The sequence below is a fragment of the Macaca mulatta genome, chromosome 4 (genome assembly GCF_049350105.2).
Source record: "Macaca mulatta isolate MMU2019108-1 chromosome 4, T2T-MMU8v2.0, whole genome shotgun sequence".
Lineage (NCBI taxonomy): Eukaryota > Metazoa > Chordata > Mammalia > Primates > Cercopithecidae > Macaca > Macaca mulatta.
In genome coordinates this window covers 136,132,536-136,153,951 of record NC_133409.1, presented here as the reverse complement: position 1 = coordinate 136,153,951, position 21,416 = coordinate 136,132,536, and the positions used below count along the sequence as shown (strand labels likewise).

The following is a 21,416-nucleotide window of genomic DNA, read 5'->3' as shown; positions in this document are numbered from 1 at the left end:
GCTGCTGCTATTATCATTGCACTGGTTAAAAAAAAAAAAAATCTGTGGTCCAGAGAGGTCAAGCAGCCCATCCTGGCCAACACACTGGTGAACCACAGCCTGACACCAAAGTCTCACTCTTCCACCACGTCTCTTGCCACTACTAACATGGGCCCAGCAGCTGACAACTCAAAGGGAACCAAGAATGAGAAGTTTTTGACCTAACTGACTGTCTAAATTGACAGACGCTTTGTCTTGCGTGGAGGGGGCCAATAAACGCCCAAAGAGACAACACAAGTCATCAAGGAGGCAGGAGCTGATACTACTAGCAGTGGGCATCAGCCTCTGCAGACCCAGTTCTCACTCCCACCACCCTTTGGTGCACTTCAGATATGCATCATACAACCCTTGAGGCTAGCACTCCAGGGACATGTTACCAGGAGAAGAAGCACTCACTGCCATAGCAGGGCAGGCAAATTTGTGTATTGCATTATTGACTACAGATCAAAACCTGGAGATAGTGGGAAAGAAAAACACAGTAGCTTAACATGATGAAGGGAACTTTAAAAACCTAGTGAGCTCATGCTTAGGCAAGCTGCCCAAGGTGACCAGGCAGTCACAGCAGCTCAGGGACATAGAGGCGACACCACAAGATCTGCTCCTATCTGTTCTGGAAGTCAGATGACCACACCACGAGTCACCACAACTTGTATTGCACCCTGCATCACTCAGAACCTTTTGGGCCACTCAATAAATGAAATAACTAGTCGTTTCCATCAGACAATTAGCAGGACTCTGTTTTACTTCCCGCATGCTGAATTGATGATTATTTGACTAGACCAACCCTATACACGATTGTTCTGGAGTCCTGTGGATAGGGCTTAATAGTTCGTCAGCATCTGTTAACTGGGCACCGATTGGATGCTAGATTTCTATCAACAACACTCCTGACTGTGATGCCCTGAGGCTGTTAGAAGTTCTGGACATTTAATCAGCATTAGCAAGGCCACCTATGTCAGCGGTGGCAGAAGCTGCCTATTATTGGACCTGCCTCTGATTATGACTCAGTGACTCTCCACCAGGGCTGCACACTGGGGTCACCTGAGAGTGGATATGAAAACGCTGTTTCAGGGTCCTACACACAGAGACACTGATGTAATCGCCTTGGGGAGCAAACTGCCATCAGAAGTTTTAAAATCTCTCTCAATGGTTTGAATAGGTAGCGAAGGCTGAGAACCACTGGTTTCTGTTGAAACCTCAGTTCCTGGCGCAAGAGATATTCGTGACGAGTTTGTCTGTATCATAGTCACTTCTGGGGTCCCGGGGTGAGACTGGGAGTGGAGGAAGCAATGAAAATGGGTGGAATGCGTTGATCTAACCTACACAGCACATCCTGTGTTTGTCTTTTCAAATTGCTTTCTGTTTTGCTTTTACTTCCTTGCTCTATTTCTTTCAATAAACCACACTCACTGCCATTATCTCTAGCCTGTTGTCCTCCCCTTATGATCAAAGTCCAAGCTACATATGATCTCATTTACTCTCAAAATATCCCTGCAAGTGAGGAAGGAGCCAAGCCTTTGTTTCCCAAGGCAAATCAGGGACATGCACATCCAGAAAGGTTCAGTCTGCCGTGGGACTCATAACATTATTCAAGTCAGTGTGTTTATAGCAATTTTCAACTTACGACGTGTTTTCACCTATATGCTCCCTTGGAATCCTCACAGCAAATCTGTAATGACAGTATATTCCTAACCAGAGTGACCACATGTCCTGATTTGCTCCCAAACTATCCTGGGTTATACCTGTGGCTCCAGCCTAATTATTGATATCATCCCCTTTTCACTCTCAAAAATGTCTAGGTTTGGACAATAAATTGTATGGTCTCCTTATTTATAAAATGCTCTTGTTTTAAGAGGGGGCCAGTGAGTCTCCTGAAAGTTAAATAATTTGTTAAGGGTCATTTAGCTAATTAGAAGCAGAGGCAAGACTTGAACTCACATACTGTCTCCAAATCCCTGCCCCATCCACAGGTATTATGGAACATTAGAATCAGAGTTGATGTGATCTAACATTTCTTATTGTAGAAACTAAAAATGTGGGGAAATAATCTCTTAAAAGCCACTGTTAGAATGTTCCCCAAAAGGGAAAACTTGGAGTACATAGCAGAAATGGGTTAGTCTCCTTGGAAGCATTCTGTGAACACATTAGAATGGATTAATAACGTAAATAATTGTCATCATGATGGCACTTGAAAGCTTAACTTCGTAAAATAAGGTACTAGGCCTGACATAAAGGTGTTAGGAAAAGAGCAAGAAATTCAGAGTCTAAACTGTTAGATTTGAGGACTGGATCTGAATGCTATCTGCTGTCTACCTTTAGGCATTTCACCTACTCTCTGTGAGCACATGTATTGTTCAACAGAACAGGGGAAATCATCATTCTTAGTTCCCTGGGCTGTTATAAGAAGAGCAAACTGCAGCTCATCAAGTGCTCTGACAGCGAGTCTCATGAGGTCCCCATGAATCCAGTTTATTTGTTTTCTTTATCTCTCACATGAGTGAATCAAACCTTATAAAGTTGCTGAGGATCAAATGAGATAAGGTATTTGAACATACTTTTAATGTCCTAATATGCTGCAATCTTTCCGTCTTCTTATCATCGTTATCAGCAGTAGTAGTAAGAGATAATGACTATCAATTGACATGGGAGACAATTACACGTCCTTGTGAAACTCACTGGGTGACTGTGATTTAGAGTGGTACACCCAGTGGAAACAAGAGGTTGGGAGGTCCTTCCAAGGGGGTATTGAAAATGGCCAAGTCATGACTATAACTGGGTGGGACCCACCCTGCTTGGAAGTCTTCATAGAAACCAACCCACTCTGCCGTGCAGAAAGCGCTTCAGTTACCTGACACCATCAACAAGAAGGCCTTTTTTTTCATGGGGAATCATGTACTTCAGAGAAGCTCCAAACTTTGGAAAAGTGTGATTCTGTCCACAATGACATCACTTCCCTCAAATGACACAGTTCAGGTAAGGCCTGGGCAGCATCTTTATTTCACAATATTTCTAGCCTTTACTTGTGCCATTTACTTGTAAATGAGAATTGCTAACCTGAAGCTCAAAAAAAAAAATGGGGTTGAGGGAGGGGTCAAAACAACTTTCATACCTGATGTTTTGATCTCCCCATCAATCTGGTTTTTGAGGTAGCCATGAAGGCCTGCCTGGCTCTCATGGATTGATTTCCTTTAGGGAAGAAACAAATGATAACACAATCATTTTAGAATTCTTTGGGGAACGCTGCAAATTGTGCAGTAAGGTTTTTATATAAATGGAGAGACTCTCCAACACTGCCAACAAGAAAATTCCAAAGGTGCGGATAGAATCGGTCTCCACACCTAGGAGTGGGGCAAAGGGCTCCTTTGGCTCTAAAGAACCAATTTGTGTTTCAAATATCTTTCAGGAACTTGACACCTTGAAACTCCCTACTCTCAGGGAATCTGAGTAAGTCCTAGAATCGCTTTCTTCAAGGAGAGCAGCAAGACTCTGTTAAAGCTCTCCCTGTTCACTCCCTAGGCCCCAGGCCTGGATGATGGGGTTCAGAACACCCCCCCGCCGCTGCCCTAAGGTCCAACATTGGCCAGCATCAGATGAGACATGACCTCCTTTATTACCTGGGTCTGCCAATGGACCTGGAAATCCTGCCTGGGGCGGGGGTGGGGGAGTCCCAGAAACCAAAGGAGCAGACAGGGACCACAGTGGGAAGAGAACAGGCTGAAGAAAGCAAGTGTCACTAAATGTCAGGTGTAAGCTTGAAAAATAAACACAAAGAATGTAAAATTCAGCAGAAGAAATTTAACACACCTTTGTGGTAGCCTGGGACAATGGAGACAGATCATGTACCAAGTGTAAAGTAAGTCACAGTTCATTTTTATATATTTTAGGAGTCAGAAAGTACCAAGGACCGTGGATTGTTATCACGGTATATGTAGATCTCATATTTTTTGCAAAACATCTATTTAATTAGCTTGTAGAAAGGATTTTTGGGGCAAAATAACATTTTCCCAATTCCAGGGAATATTTACGCCTTTTAAATTCTGCCAGGAGGCCCCTGACAGGCGCCAGTGACTCTTCCCTTCTCAGAGATCTGCATATTTCTCGGGAAACTTTGCACTGGGAGAGTTTTCCCCCTTTGTGAAAGGTCTTGGCGCCCAGGCAGTCCCCGACTTCCCCTCCCCCAAGTCCTGGCGACTGTTTCTGCTCAGCCCTGGAGGCTACTCTCCCGCAGCCTCAGGTTTCCCTACTTCTGCATCGTCTGCACCAAGGGCTGATCAAATGTTTCTTTCTCCTTACACCGGCGGACCAGGAAACGGCGCCGCGGCCTCGCCTCCATCCTTCCTCCTACAGGTTGCAAATAAAGTACAGCAGCTCTGACATTAGGCAGTTTCTGTCCAGGTAGCAAGGCGACTTCATTTAAATTTGCACTGTGCTCCTTCATCCCTGTCTGCATCAGGTTGAACGATAGGCTCTCCGTACTACCAAACGCCTAACATTTCCTCGATACTGCCTTGAAAAATTATGATTATGACAAAAATAATAACGTCGGAGAACGGAGAGCTTGCTTTCTGCTTTGCAAGTCACCAAGCAAGAAAACACTTTTGTCTCCTTGGCTTTTATTTTAGGATCTCTGAGCAAAAGAGAGAAAGGGAATTTTACGAAATGTCATTTTCGCTTTGCCAAAGATAATTGTGTCAATAACGTTTCTCTCCCATCCCTCCCCTCCTCCCGTTTTAGAGGAAAGGTTCACGGGTCCAGCCAGGTTCTGCGGCATCCCGACACTTGGGGACATCTTTCAGGACCAGCCCGAATCGCGCCCGGGCAGGGCTCTGGACTCGGACTCCCAGCGGTGACAGCGGAGGCGGGGGCGGGGGTTGACAAACTGCAGGTCAACTCTCCGAGAAGATAGCCACCTGCCGGAACCTGCCTTCCTCCATTCCGCCCAGGAGCCTCGCAGCGGGGCGCTGGCCTGCGGAAAGGCCACGGGGGAGCGCAGGGCTCCGCGCCGCCCCCCTGGGAGGGTCCGAAGTCCAGTGCACCCCGCGCTCTGGTGCGTGACCCCGGCGGGAGATGCGGCAGGTGCGGCAGGTGCGGCAGGTGCGGCGGGAGCCTGGACTCCGACCTACCTTCACGAAGAGCTCGATCTCGGGGTCCCTGTCGTCCCCGTTAGCTGTCGCCGAGTCTGTCATGCCGTTGGCGCCCGGGGCCACCGTCCCGGGCCGGGGAGGCGCCACCTCTGCAGCGCCCGGGCCAGCACTCTGCTTTCCTGCCGCTGCCCAGTGGGGCCCTTCTTCAGGGCGCTGTTTAATTTTTCACAAAACCATCTATTTCTCCAGCCCTGGCAGCGGGGTCTGAGAGATCAGTGTCCCAGGTGCTCACAAGAAAAGGAGCGAAGCCGGGAGGAGGCAGGGGGCCACGGTAAAAGCCGGGTTAAGGGGATGACAACAGGTCCTGGGAGCAACAAGTGCCGGGCTGCCCGGAGGTGTCACAGGATCCGCGACTGTCAGCGATCCCGCCGCCGCCAACGCGCCCAAAATAGCCGACGGCTGCAGGGCGGGGTCAGCCGGGCGGGGACGCAGCGGGGACACCCCGGGAGCTCCGGCCTGGGCCGGGCCACGGCCCCCGCCCCAAGACCCGGCAGGACAGGAGGCGGGGACAGAGCTGGCCCTGGCAAAGCCACATGTCCTGGGGGCTGATAATGAGGGGGAGGGAGAGAGAGTCGAGGAGAAGGGGAAGGGGAAGAGGAAGGGGAAAAGGGAAGGGGAAGGAAGAGAGGAGATGGCTCTCAAGTCTTCTGTTTCTTTAATAAAGCGTCAGCTCCTCCGAGTTACTCCACTACCAGCGTTACCCACTTGGAAAGCCCTTCCTGTCTTAGCGATGCTCAGAACCCCCAACAAAAGGGGCACTTGCCATCCTTGGCCTGAGCAAAAGGAGAGTAGGTTGCCCGGGAGGGGCAGGGCCGGGGTGGCGCCTGGAGCAGAGGGGTGAGTCAACCGGGTCAGGTTCGGCTCAGGGAAGGATCCATGCCTTTCAGCCTTCTGGGTTTGTTTATTTTTCTTCCCCTTTCTTTCATTTTCTTTCTATTTCTTCCTCTATTTTCTGATCTTACTTCATTCTTGTTCTCTTCTGGTTGTTTTAGTGAAGTAGGATGCAAACACAGAAAAGATGCACATACCTTAGGTGTATGCCTCAATGAATTTTCACAATTGAACCCACCCATGTAACCAGCGCCAGAAGAAGAATAAAATGTTAGCAACACCCTTTGAAGCTCTTCCTGCTCTCTCCTCTCTACATCTTTTCTCCCTTCTCTCCTGTCCCAGGATAACCATTATTCTGGCTTGTGACAGCATAGGATCATTTTGCCTGGAATGTTGGTGTCTGGCTTCTTTCACTCATTACTATGTTTGTGAGAGTCATCCATTGTGCTATGTGTAGCTGTGTATCATCCGTTTTCACTGACACACTTATTTATTCATTTTCTGTTGATGGACATTTGTGCAGTTGACTATCATGACTATTCTGTCATGAATATTCTATCAAACATCTTTTGGTTGGATTCACAGACACTTTTCTCTTGGATGTATACTTAGGAGTGGACTTGTTGAGTTGTAGTGTATGAGAATGCTCTCCTTATGTGTACACTGCCATAGGTTTTCTAAAGTGGTTGTACCAACAGACATTCCCACCCTTCATTTCTTTAAAAAATAGTTACTGAATCTTTTGCACCAGAATCTGGTGGAATTCTCTTTGTCTTCTTTGGCTTCTCTTTAATTAATCCTGTTTGTGCTCTGTCTTGCCTTACTAAAAACATGTATTTGTTTCATAGCTTTATAAAAATATTCATTGCTTAATAAAAAATAAGTAATAATACTTATTATGTGCTAGACAAAAATGTTGAGCACTTTACATGTCTGAACTTGTATAATATTTACAAATAGCATAATGATCCCAATTTTACAAGTGGGGAAACTGAGACATGAATTATTTAAGTAACTTACCCCTAGTCATTCAGCTAGGAAATGGTGAAGTCAGGATTTAAACCCAGACAGACTTGAGCCTGTCCTCTCAACTGCTCTGTAAACTGCTTTTCTTAGTGCACACTATGGAAGTCACTTTGAGAAAATGAAGACATAGTTTTAACGGTCTTAACAGAGATCAAAATCCCTTTCAGAATAATAGTTATATGAAAGGAAAACTAAGGCTGCCACATGAATTGGGAAGATGAAGGAGCTATACGAGCTGTCATGTAAAGATGCTATTTACCATGGTTGGGGTGAGGAGAGGAAAAGACTTCATGGAGCCAAAGGCATTTTAGCTGAATCTTCCTGAAAGGTCAGGCATCTGATAGGCAAAGAATAGGGAAAGGCGCCCTCACTACCCTTTATGGCAGGCTGTTTCTCCACAGACTCTAGTTGCAAATTCCTCCTTCCTGAAGAAAGCAGTCACCAAGCCTAACGTGCAACCCTCTTGGTACATTACAGCTTAATGAAGGTGATGTTTAATTGCTTTCCTCCTGCTTGGTTTCAGGCTTACATCACCAAAGCCTTTAGAGAAACGGTCACCTTCACAGTTGTACATTCTGAGCCAATGACTACATACTTTAGGGAAGGACCAAGGTTACAGAGGGAGACTGGTGCCTTCACTGCATGATGCACAGACTCAAAACATCCCTGCATTGAAGTGTGGGCAATATTCTTAATGGCAGTGTGGTAGTAGCAAACAAAATTATATGCATAAAATGCCTTGAGGGTTTTTGTTTTTTGTTTTAATGAAAAATGTGTTACATGTATTTTAGATCATTTCCTTGACTATGATCTAAACAACGTGTGGTATGATTTCCCTTTCCTTAATTCCAAACCTATCAGAGTTAACTTTCATTTTAACTTCTCCAAATACCTACTGCTATTAGAAAATTGGACAGATTCCTTTCAAGAACATTTTATAGGAAATATCTCCCATTTGGACATCCCTGCAGATAATTTATAGTTTTGATATTATAAAGCTTCATGCTGCAAAAAAAAAGTCCTTCTTTGGCCATAAACTATTTCTGCGCATATTTTCTATTTTCAATTTCATATTATGCCTTAGAGCTCAAGATAAAAGGACTTTATTTTGTACCCTTTAATGTTAAAGAATAATTGGTTAGAGTCAGTTCCAGCTTTGTCCAGAGAAAAACACTATATGTCTACTTCCAGCCCATAGTTTCACAAATGTGGTGCAAGTTTTGACAAATTTTTACCAGGAAAGTACTCTAAAAACATATTAAGTGCTCACTTTGGCAGCACATATTCTAAAACAGAAACCATACAGAGAAGATTGGCATGGCCCTAATAAAAGGGTGACATGCAAAACAGTGTAACATTCATATTTTTGTATGACTGTTGAAAGTGAAAACTATAACATATCTGATAGCATTTTTAATATATTTAGATTCAATAATATGACCACTGCAGCATAAAGGGTAAAGCGCAAGGAATTTATACAGTTGTAAGGTATATATACTTTAGTTGATATAGTAAACTCTAAGTAGCCTGAGAAAACCTAGGTGTGTGTATTGTAATCCCTAAAGAAACAGCTATATGAGTTATAAAACAAAAGTATAGTAAAAAAAAGCCAACAGATAAGCTAAAATGGAATGACAAGAAATTTTCAAATAATCTGAAAGGCAGAAAAGAGGAAGAGAATAGAAAACTGATAATAAAATGGTACACCTAAATATAACCATATTAATACTTAAGCTAAATATAAATGGTCTAAACACGTAAATTAAAAGCTGAAGATTGTTGGATTGGATAAAAAAGCAACAAGAAGACCCAACTACATGCTGTTACAGAATTCACTTCAAACACAATGTTATTGATAAATTAAAAGTAAAAGGATGGGAAAGCCCCTGCCATAAAAAGATTAATCAAAAGAAAACTAGCCTCTAAATTAATATAATTATTAGTAATATATAAACTTATATTAATGTAAGTCTATTAGACAAAATAGACTTCAGAAAAAGGAAATTATCAGGAATAGAGACCTTACATAATAATAATGACAAAACAGCCAGCTCACCAAGAAGATATAACAACCTTAAATGTGTATATACTTAATAACAGAGCTTCAATAATGATGAAACAATAGCTGATGGAACTGAAAGGATAAAGACAAATACAGAACTATAGTTATAGACTTCAATTCTCTTCTTTTAGTAATGTATAGCACAAGTAGACAAAAAAACCCATAAGAATATGGAATATAGAAAACCCAAACAACACTATCAAAAACCCTGACCTTATGAACATTTATGGAACATCCCACCCAAACAACAACATACTGTACACTATTTTCAAGTATATATGGAACATTTACCAAAACAGATCACATTCTGGGTCACAGAACAAACTTCATTATGTTTAAGATAATGAAATTATACAAAGCATGTTCTCTGACCATAGCAGAATCAATTAGATTAATAGCCAGAAAGATATCCAAAATGCTTCCAGTTATTTGGAAATTAAGCAACACACTTTGAGAAATTCATTGATCAACAAGGAAGTCTCAAGGATTATTTAAAAATATTTTGAATTGAATTCAAATGAGCATACAACATATCAAAATTTGTGAGATGCAGCTAAAGCAGTGCTTAGTAGAAAATTTATACATAAAACCCTTATTTTAGAAAATAATAAAGTTCTGAAATCTGTAATCTAAGCTTCCACTTTAAGAATCAAGAAAAAAGAATAGCCAGCTAAAACCAAAGCAAGCACAAGTAATAAAATGATAAATATAAAAACAGAAATTAATGAAATCGAAGAAAAAATAAAACAATAGAGAAGACCAATAATATTAGAGGCTGGTTTTTATAAAAGATCAATATAGTTGATAAATTTCTCACTAGATTTACCAAAAAACTAGAGAGAGAAGATACATTATCAATGTTAGATATGAAAGATGGGATATCAACTATGAACTACACAGATATAAACAGATAAGGGAGTACTACAAATGACTCTCTGAACATAAATTAGACCATTTAGATAAAATGGATAAAAGACACAGACTAACAAAATTCACTCAATGAGAAGTAGATAACCTGAATAGTCCTATATTTATTAAGCATGTTAAATTCATAGTTGAAAGCCCTCCAAGAAAAGAAAACTACAGTCCCAGCTATCTTCATTAATGAATTCTACTAAACACTTTAGAAAGAATAACACCAATTCCATACAATCTCTTCCAGTAATGAGAAGAGGAGGAAGCAAAGGACTTGTATCCAGGATTTGTAAAGAATTTTTACAACTCAAAAAAGAAAAAAAAACCCAACTAAAAAAATAGGCAAAATATCTGAGCAGATGCTTTATCCTAGAAGACTTACCAATGGCAAACACATGAAAATATGCTCAACATTCTTCAGTAGAGCAATGCAAATTAAGAGATACCACAATATACCTATTCGGACGGTTAAAATGTGCATTCATGACAACCCCATGTGTGAGCAAGAATGCAGAGCAACTGGAACTCTCATACATTGATGGTAGGAATGCAAAATTGCACAGTCGTTCTGGACAGCAGTTTGGCATTTTCATATAAAGTCAAATGTACACTTACTATATGGCTCACTTACCATCTCTTGGTATTATCCAAGAGAAATGAAAATTATGTTTACATAAAACCTTGGCACATACATTTTTTTACAAAAGTATTATTCATAATTGCCCCAAACTGGAAACATCCCCAAATATTCCTCAATGGGTAAATGAATAAATAAATGGTGATAACATTTATACAATGGTATATCACTTAGTGATAAAAACGAATGAACTATTAATTGGTGCAAAACACAGGTAAATTTCAAATGCCCCATACTAAGCGAAAAAGAAAAACAGTCTCAAAAGGTTACTTACTGTATGGTTTCATTTACATGCCATTCTAGAAAATAAAAAAATTATAGGGATGGAGAGAAGACCAGTGGCTGCCAGGGATGGGGATAGAGGAGAGTTTGATTACAAAGAGGCAGCTTTCAGCTGATAGAACTGCTTTGCATCCTGTTTGTGTTGGTGGTTACACACATCTCTGTATGTGTTAAAATATACATAACTACACACCAAAAAGGTGAATTTTCTGTATGCAAATGTTAAAAATGATCAAAATGCTTAAATAATTTCCAAAAAGGTAAAGCCATCAGATTCTATTGCCATACCCACTTTCCACACAGTCTTTGCTTCAAATCTGTAACATCAGACCTTCTCTTACCATTAATTTCAGAAATGTAAAACAGATTTGTATTTTATGAGATGTAGTGCTTCTAATTAAGCTGATCAATAAAATAAAGTGAACTTTCATTGAAATAACAAATAAAACAAAATAAACATATTTAGAGAGTGTATTTGTGTGTGTGTTATGAAATGACATGTACTGTAAAATAATGATGATGTTTATGGGGAGATTTTTCAGAAAATGCTCACCTTACCCACTGCTAGAGTGCAATCACATTATTAGTCACAAGTTCCAGCTTTTACCTACCTAGCAGTATTCAGTTGAACCCATTCACTATACCCAGGGTAGCAGCTATTTCCATGGGAATTAAACAATTTGCATTCTCTGCAGGGAATCTCCCAGACAATCTCAAGGACTTGAGGTTTAAGCAGGAAGATTTCGATGACAGCTTCAGAAAGACATTATGTCTTTGTGGGAGGACCACATGGGTGTAGATGAAGGGAGGTGAGACCTAGAGGGATCACACCTGCATGAGGTCACAGATTGGGCTATGAGGGGGATTGAGGTGAGTTGCTAGTTCTATTTCTTTATAACCTAAGGTGTCCTTGTGTATGGCCAACATGATCAATGATCTTGGCTCTCACTGTAGTCTGTCTATTGCTGCTTAGCAAAGGCAGAGGCCTGGGAGTGAACTGGACTGAAGTCAAGAGTCCTTGTCAACAACCATCACTCATCCCACTGATTCACTCATTACTCATTCCTTCAACCAGTGTTTTGGGGGTGTCTACTATGTGCCAGACACTGCTCATACTCATTCTAGAACCCCCTGAGAACATACAGTGTGCATACCACCTTCTGATGATGAGCAGTCTTAGTTTCTGTATTATTCCTTCCTGGATTGTTATGGCTTTTCCACAGGAGTGGAAGCTTCTTGATGACAGGAATCCAGTTTTGTGTTTCTTTTGCAAGACCCACAGGATATAATGGTCCCTTGCTATATACTTATAAGCAGGCAAATATGCCCCGTAGAGTGCACATGTTCAATAAATAATTGTTAATGGAATCAATGAATGAATAACCAGCACTTCTATTTGCGGTCTCCTCCATCTGGGATTTTGACCTTCCATCAGTGAAATGGACACTACAGTGTGGAGTTTTTATAAAGACTCTAATTTGAACTGAAACATATGAAAGAGTTAGGTCATAATAATAATACTTAACATTTGCTTAACGGTCACCATGTGTTGGGAGCTCTGAAGTCCTTATTAGCTCACTTCATTTCTATAATAATCCTATGAGGTAGTGTTATTAATCCCATCTCACAAATAAAGAAGCAAAAACTTAAAAAGGGTAAGTAATGTATCCAAGGTCATGTGGATAGTTATAAACAACAGAGCTGGGACTCCCTCCATTGCTAACGCCCATATTATTAACCACAGGATGTGGTTGGAGAAGTTCGTGATGCTACTAGAAATTTAGAAATTGCTTACTGAATTGGTGGAATAAGTAAATGACTAGTCTTGGATAAGTAATGGCTAAGGTTAGGGATTTTGGATTTCTCCTTTACTCTGCTTAAACTAAGAGACACCCAGAGGTGAAATTAAAAAGGAAACATAGGGCCCAAGAGATAGCACACAAAAATTAAAAAATACCCAGCCCTAGGAAACGGAAGTTATGGGAGCCAAAGGGCAGGAGAAAAGTGATCTGAGGTCATCTTCTGTTGCATCATCATGCATTTTTGGCAGGATTTACTGCTCTGGTGATTGTCCTCACTTAATAGCCAAGGTCCTACTTTGCTCTGGCAAGATCACCTTAAAAATACAACTATTACACAAATACTTTTTAAAGATTCTTGGACAGAGTCCAAGGTAAATACATGTAACAAAATTCCAAAAAAAATCCACCCACAACTGTCACCTAGTATTACTCTGATCTACACATCTGATTTTCTTTTGGCGAACAGTACATCTTGCTAATTGACCAGTAATGGTCTTTAATAACTCAAAAAAGGGAATACTATTAAACAGAGCAAGGGTTGGGGGAAAAGCAGGGTGAGGGACATGGGTCACCTTGGAAGCCAGGAGCTGCATCGGTGGGAGTAGAATGAAGAATATTTTGAGGGGATTGGACAAACACCCATGACCCCACAGATTAAAGTTTTGAAAATATATATAAACAGTTGTTATAATCATAGACAAATAGGTTCTATTTGCCCTGAGTTACCCAGTTTCCTTGGGGATCTACCTTCCTTCATTCACAGTACCTTAGGTTCAAGTAAAGCCTTAAGGATGGTCAGGTGACTCATATTGGCCAGTTAGAGCAATGCAACCTCTAGTCACAGTGATTGATTCAAAATGGGCATGTGATCAACTGGAATCCAATGAGATTCAATTCTGGGACTTTTCTCAGAAATTTAGAAGACCATTTTTCCTTCTGCTGAACTTACAAACAGACTAGGCTATGATCCTAGAGCTCTTTGAACTATCCCACCACCACTAAGACAGAACCTGACTGACAGTAAAGCAAACAGAGAGCAAACAAGGGCCAAGATATGTAGAGAGGAAGCCCAAGTTCTGACTTGGATGTCTTAGTGCCTGAAACTTCATACCACTAGATTTTCCTGTCCTAAATGGTTAGTAAAATTCTTTTTTGACTCAATCTTGAATTGAGTTTTCTAACGTTTGCAACTGGACATTTATTTATACCCACATCAGTTAGAATCTGTATAGAGGGCTATAGGCAAGAGATGGTCTATAAGATAGAAAAAAGACCTCCTGGCTCTTAGAAGGTGGACATGAGGCATCAACACAGTGATGCACTTTAAGAATGAGGCCAATCCCGAGGTGAATAAAAAGTATTAAAGTTCCAAATCCTCATAAAAACACAACAGTCTCCTGAGCTAAGATACAAAAGCAAAAATATGTTCAGTAATTGACAGAATTCCAGAGAAAGGCTGTAGATTTAAGGTGATCATACATGGTACAGAATAAAATTTTAAAAATAATAAATAAAGTCTCCATTAATTGATTTTTTTCAAAAGAGAATGTATTATAGTACAGTAAAAAGAGCACTAGACTGAGATCCAAAAATTCTGAATTCAAGACTTTCTACACCTCTAATCTGGTTGTTCAACCTCTCGGATCCTCAGTTCCTTTACCTGTAAGACGAAAATAACTATACTTTCCCTGAAGTTTGTGTAGTTTGATTAAAATTATTTATAAATAGATATAATGCACCCAACACAGTGACTGACCCATAAACAAAGAACAAAAGAGTTATTTTTTCCCCAAATGTGTATAAGGCAGGCATTGAGCAAAGCATTTCAGAGGCAGCATCTCACTTAATCCCTCACTGCAAACTTCAGTATGCGGGAGCTGCCATTGTTACCTCATTTTGCAGATGAAGAAGCTGATATACACAAATTAGTCAGTAAGCTAGAAAGCGCTAGAGCTGAGGATCTGAATCCCAGGTTGTCAGAGTCCCAAGTACCTCAATAAATAAGCGCTAGTTAGTATTATTTTATTACGAATGTGTTTAGGTGAATAGTAAACTAAAGAAAACTAAAGAAATAAAAATAGTAAAGGCACAGCCTGGAAATGAAGGCTGAAGATCAGCTGCTGAATCATTCAAAAAAAGAAATGCTCCCAGGTAAAGAATGGAATGCTGGACGGCCTTTAACATGGTTTGGCTCTGTGTCCCCACCCAAATCTCATGTTGAATTGTAATCACCACGTGTCAGGGGAGGGACCTGGTGGGAGGTGACTGGATCATGAGGATGGATTTCCCCCTCTCTGTTCTCATGATAGTGAGTTCTCATGAGATCTGATGGTTTAAGTCTGTGGCACTTTCCCCTTTGTTCTCTCTCTCTCCTCCCACCAAATAAGACACGCCTTGCTTCCCCTCTGCCTTCTGCCATGATTGTAAGTTTCCTGAGGCCTCCCAGTCATGTGGAATGGTGAGTGAATTAAACCTCTTTTCTTTATAAATCACCCAGTCTCAGGTATGTCTTTATAGCAGTATGAGAACGGACTGATAAAGCCTTCATCTTTATTTCAAAGTTTCTCCCTTGCATGGCATGAGCTCTTTGAGCTACATAAGAAATTATTTCCTAAAAGGGATAAAATACCATGGAGAAAATTGCAAGTGCTTTCTTGGAGATGAACAGAGTTGGTCTAGCCTGAATTATTATTATTATTTTTAAGAAAAATCTATCCTAAAGGTAAGGAAGCAATGTAAAAGTCCCCCCGCAGAATTCTAGGAACATGTCTGTATTTAAGCTTTTTTCTCTTTCCATATACATCCTTGTATATACATCGCTCTCCAATTTAGAATCTCAAAGAAATAGAATGAAACATTTTCTGGTCATAGTGAGGCAGACACAGAGGAAATTCACTTCTGTAGCACTGTAATAAGTACTTCTCTTTAATCTATATTCAGGGAGGTAGCTTTGATTCTGTTTTTGTCATATACTTTACTCAACTGTGCAATCTTTTATGATCTGCCAGGAAGATTACTCCTACCCCCATAAAACTTGGTTGACAGAAAATCAGAGAGCATTATTTTAATTGCTTCAATTTCCTTCTTCCAAGGAGGAGGCAGAAAGTTCTTCAAATATCTCAATTTCATTAAATTCGACAAACACTTCCTGGGAAACTGTTCTGTGCCAGATGTTGTGCTCAATGCTGGGGATAAATTTATGAGTAAGACCCAGGCCTTGCTCACAGTGAGATCATAGTGCTCAAAATGCATGTGGGGTGCTCCCACCCCTCACCCCATTTCCAGCTAAGTAGACACAATAGGCTTTCAGGAAAATACAATTGAAATAAAGCTAACAGCATTGAGAAAAGATGCTCCTTGCCTAAGTCTGAATAACCAGAAGATGAGATAACCAGATGAGATAGCACCAACTGCCTCACAAATGAGATAGCAGTCTCATTTGTGATTCCACTGAGATGGCAATGCCATAATTATCATTTTCACATGAATTTATCTACTGACCACCTATTTATATCTCAAGTGCTCTTAGAGACATTGAGTATACCTTAGGGAATAAAACAGTTGTGAACATCCTGTGCCTGGTGGGTCTTGCAATCCATTGTGGGAGACAGAACAAACATATAAGCAAAGAAATAGATGTACAATATTAAATTATGATCAAAGCTAACAAAGAAAACTGGGTAGAGAATCATAGTGAGGGGGGCGAGGAAGCCTCCTGCACAGAGGTCCACTGGGAAGGCTTCTGTGAAGTGATGACATTTAAGCTCAGACCTGAAAGATGAAAAGGAGCTGTTCATTTGAACACTGAAGGGAAGAGAGACGGGAACAGGATGTATGAGGGCCCTTAGGTGGGACAAAGCATTTCATGCTGGAGGAGCTGAAGTCCAAGCTTGAATTCCCCTGTTATATCCCTATGGGGGTCTACATTGTGTGATCACATTTTCACCTTTCGCTATGTAATTATATTATCCAACCTTTGTAGTTTCAATACATCGCTGGAGAAAATCTGCCCAGAAGTTTTCATTCAGTGAAAGAGTTCCAGCATAACCAATAATGTTGGCTCCACTGAATATATGTTGAGTTTGCAGAAACTCACTTAGAAGAAACAATTTTTGTATTTCTCTGTAATTATTCATAATTTCTTCAATTAGAAGCACTTTGCAAAAATTTGCAGTGCACTCCTGTGTATAAAAGATAAATATTATTTTAAGACACCTTTGCAATATAAATTTTGTATCTCAAAATTCCTTACACTTGATTTTGCTCATTGGCTGCAACTACAGAAGGCCAGGACTTGTGGAGAATGGGAGAAGCTTCTCCCAAAGGCTGATATTTTAGCTAAGTGATTTTATGCTCTTTTAAAAAAGAAGTTCAATCCATTACATTGAAATTAATTCTTTTTTACCTTGCTCTTTTGTCACCTCGTAAACTGAATCATTGTTATACTTCTCTCATAAAATTAAGTTCCAGGATGAACAAAGCAGAATATAGACTCAGTCATTTATGCCCCGTTAACACAGCACAAAGTCACTGCATCAGTGGACACAAGACTTAATGCCCTTCATGAAGCCTCCCAACATTAAGGTGCAAAGAGTCAAACTGCTGACCTAAGCTCTGCCTTACTCATACGCACTGGCTCCTTGTGGGAAGTCAACAAATTAAAAGGCAGAAGGATGCAAAACAGCCACGCCAAAGTGGTCTGGTTGAGTTCACCAGTCAACACCAACGCCTCCTCTGTTCCCTTCCAGCTGGTCATAGAGATGCTGCATGCCTGGCCATGTGAATGCTGACCATACAGCATCACTCACCCCTTCTCGGGAAGTCCCAGGTGGTTGGAGTCATTCACCACTGGGTGGCCATCTGCTTGCAGTGAATAAAAAATAAGGGGGTCCTGTCTAAACAATGAACAGTACTGACCCTCTGCATGCATTGGTCACAAATGGGGATAAAATATTGTAATACTAAAAGCTAACTAATACTGTGCATACATGATTATATCTCCCATTTATCAGTATTTGAAAATCTGTTTACATTCCTTTCTCTTCCAGTAAGCTATAGGTTATAGATGCTTCTAAGGCATAAATGTTCTATTCTCTCTCTCTCCCTATATATATATATATATATATAAGACTTTATTTTTAGAACGGTTTTGGTTCACTGCAAAATTGAGCTGAAGGTATAGATTTCCCATATACACCCTGCCCCCAGACATGCACAGCCTCCTGCATTATCAACATTCATCACCAGAGTGGTACATTTGTTACAACTGACAAACCTACATAGACACATCATGATCACCCAAAGTCCATAGTTTCATTAGATAGTTTACATTTACTCTTGGTACTATACATTGTATAGTTTTGGACAAATTTATAGTGACATATGTCTATCATTACAGTATCCTATGGAGTATTTTCACTGCCCTAAATATCCTCTGTGCCCTGCCTATTCATTCCTCCCCCATCCCCATTAACCCCTGAAAACCACTGATCTTTTACTGACTCCATAGTTTCCCTTTCCCAGAATGTCATTTATTTGAAATCCTACAGAATGAACCTTTTCAGACTGACTTCTTTAACTTAGTAATATACATTTACGGTTCTTCCATGCCTTTCATGGAGTCTGTTCTTTCTTTATATCCCTACCAATGAGCACAGTGCCTCACACAGAGCAGACACTTAACAAGCAGTTGTTGAATAAATGGGCAAGGGAATGAGTGTCCTTCATGGCAGAGTTCACTTAACAGCTGTTTACTGAGGCTTTCTAAGTGCAGGCTATCAGCCAGACATCTTCAAACAATAATAATATTTGCATGGGACTTTCAAAATTATTATCTTATCATAACAGCAGTCCTGAGAAGTAGAAGAATAGATATTTTTCTTATTATCCCCATTTTAACAAGATCAGAAAACAGACGCAGAGAAGTAAAGTGACTTGCCCAAGTTCCCTGAACTAGAAAGTGGAAGAGCCAGGACTAGCCTCTGTGACTCTCCAATGTACCTTTATGCCTTATCCTATATGTTGTCTCCCCTAAAACCTGACTGTGGGTCATCGAAACTGACAAATGTTTAACAAGAAACTAATTCATGATGACATAGCAAAAGGTGAGGACTGAAAGAGGCCCTCTTCCCAATCTTGTTGCTTAGGGGATCCCATCTTCTTACCAAAAAAAAAAAAAAAAAACAGGCGTATCCTTAGCGTTGACTGTGCAGTCCACACCAGCGAACCTCAATTTTCCTTTCACCACAAGCAAACTACTATTGGCCTGTAGAATTGACATCTTTCTGGGGAAGAAAAGTTTAACAACTGATCAACAAGTAGCTTGCTCCCATTCAACAGTAAAGAACTGCACTGCTGAGCTTCCCCTGCTTCCATTAAGTATTAAAAGGGGTTCAAGAGTCCAGACCAGAATTCATTCCAGATCTGCAGTTGTGATGGGCCCTCAAAGGGAAATGACGTTACCCTGGGAGTTATGCCTGGCTATAAGTGAGTTATAGGGGAGGCTCATGAAGGCCCCTGCCTTGAAATCCAGTGTCCTAAATTCACTCTTTCTCCAATTTTAACTTTCAGCCTTTGTAACCTCCTTGAGAGCCTCATACTTACATATAAATGCCTGCCAAGTACATCCCTTGAGTGTCCCAGTTTTCTCAAAGTTAGTATTTCCAAGATAGTGCACTAACAATATTCTTCCCCAAATCCTCTCCATATCCTGCATTTTCTTTACCAGTGAGTGACATTGTCATCGATCCTATCACTAAAACCAGAAACCAAGCCCATATTTTTGTTTAATCCCTCCATCGTCTCAAGTCCAATTAGCCACCAAGTATCTACTCTGAGATCTCTCCACCCTTTATCCTCATTATTGCAGCCTCATTACCTTATTCCTGAATAAACATAGAACCTTCCTAACTGCTCTTTTGCTTTCTCTCTTTCTTGGCCACCCATTTCATCCCTCAAATCCATCCTTCCCCTGGTAGCCAGGGCATGCCATCTACAATTTGTGTCAGGTCACACCCCACCCTTGCTCAAAATCCTCTGGTGGCTCTGCATCGACTGCACTCTCCAGCAGGATGTGCTAGGTTGGGACCTCCTTCCTGTGTTCTCCCCATCAGCCCACCTGACCTCCTGTGCCTTCAGGATCTATAGATTCTGGGAAACCCTAAAATGGCTTGATTTCCTACATGCACACCATGCTGTTCCAAACCTCCACGACTTTCCTCATGTTGTTTGAAATAATTTCTTCATGTTTCCTCATCCACTGAAGTTGTCATCGTCCTTAAAACTCATGTTCCCACAGCACCCTGTGCAAACCTCTACTCTTGCTCTATTACATGGAAATTATTTATGTATCTGTTGCCTTTTAGAACTAAGATCTTCAAGTACAGGTGACATCTAATCATCCCTCTATTCATCACTTCTTGCAGTGAAATTCTCATTTTACACATCCGAAGCCCTAACAAACCATCAAGTTTTAGAAAGAAGAAATGGTGTTTCTTATGTGCTAAGTACTGTTTCCCTGTACCTAGCATAGATACAGGAACATAGCATATGTCTGTATCAGTCTCTGTCTACATTTACTCGTTTTTTCAACAAATATTTATTAAGATCCTATTTTATTACCATCACTGTGTTTTGCAGAATATGAGATGTTGCTCCAGTTCTTAAAGGTCTTACGTACTAAATAATATAAACAGTGCTTTTAAAATAGTAAGTTGTTGGATCCTTTGCCCCTCACCCTTTCTGCAGAATATGCTCTCTTCTGTACATGACTATTTGCTGTGTGCCAATGGGTACCATAATGAAAATAATAAAATACAATATATAAAAACACCAAGGTGAGCCTTGACTCTGGGTAAAAGATATGAACACTTAGTTCATTGGAAAAGGAATGCAGGGATAAATAAATATATGAAAAGGCTTGCTACTAAGCTAAGAAAATGAAGTTGCGCCAGGAAGAGATTTTCTCATTTATTCAATTGGTAAAATGTTTAAAATATTTGTAATAAAAATTGTGGGTAAGTCTGCAACGTGGGTAGGAAGTGTATATTGGTGCAATGTTTTTGGTGGGCCTACTATCTATTCAAGTTGAAGACAAATTTGAGCCTTATAATGGTCAAGAGGTCCACAGATAGGAAACTCATCAGTGAGCAAAGGATGTATGTGCCAAACTAAATGTCCTTTTAGTAGGAGATCAATTAGGTACATTTTGGTGCATCCATATAAGAAAGGATATCATAAAAAAATATGGAGAGACATGAAAAGAAGCCCTTGATATGTTGTTAAATGAAAAAAAATCCAACTATGAAAGAGTGCATATAGTCATTTCATCTTTGTGTGTGTGTGTGTGTATGTGTATATATATATATATATGTATACGTATATATATGTGTGTGTGCGTGCGTGTGTGTATGTGTGTGTGTATATATATATATATACACACACATACACACACGCACGCACACACACATATATATAGCCTGGAAGGCTACACACTAAATTGTAAATAGTGGTGTATTAGTCCATTCTTGGATTGCTATCAAGAACTATCTGAGACTGAGTAATTTATAAAGAAAAGAGGTTTAATTGACTCACAGTTCCATAGGCTGTACAGGAAGCATGGCTGGGGAGGTCTCAGGAAACTTACAGTCATGGTGGAAGAGCAAGGAGGCACATCTTAC

General features: G+C 40.5%; 1 protein-coding gene, 1 long non-coding RNA gene and 1 other non-coding gene across 7 annotated transcripts in view; 2 read left to right on the top strand and 1 right to left on the bottom strand.

The window, feature by feature from the left end:
* Window positions 1–21,416, bottom strand: part of CLIC5 (chloride intracellular channel 5) — a 197,000-nt gene that overhangs the window by 127,229 nt on the left and 48,355 nt on the right. For 2 of the 5 annotated variants that reach the window (XM_077999835.1, XM_001101601.5), the window contains exon 1: window positions 5,163–5,446. The exons of 2 other annotated variants lie outside the window; for them this stretch is intronic. In XM_077999835.1, coding sequence (XP_077855961.1) covers window positions 5,163–5,225 — 63 coding nt within the window. In that variant the 5' untranslated portion in view covers window positions 5,226–5,446. Of the gene's footprint in view, window positions 1–3,148; window positions 3,275–5,162; window positions 5,447–21,416 lie in introns of those variants that run through there. One more of the 5 variants, XM_028847498.2, reaches the window with a different exon arrangement.
* Window positions 250–7,778, top strand: LOC144340346 (uncharacterized). The gene is made up of 2 exons (XR_013416363.1): window positions 250–3,012; window positions 4,774–7,778. It is a non-coding gene; the product is annotated as an uncharacterized LOC144340346 (long non-coding RNA).
* LOC114677818 (U6 spliceosomal RNA) lies at window positions 8,303–8,409 on the top strand. The gene has a single exon (XR_003729260.1). It is a non-coding gene; the product is annotated as a U6 spliceosomal RNA (small nuclear RNA).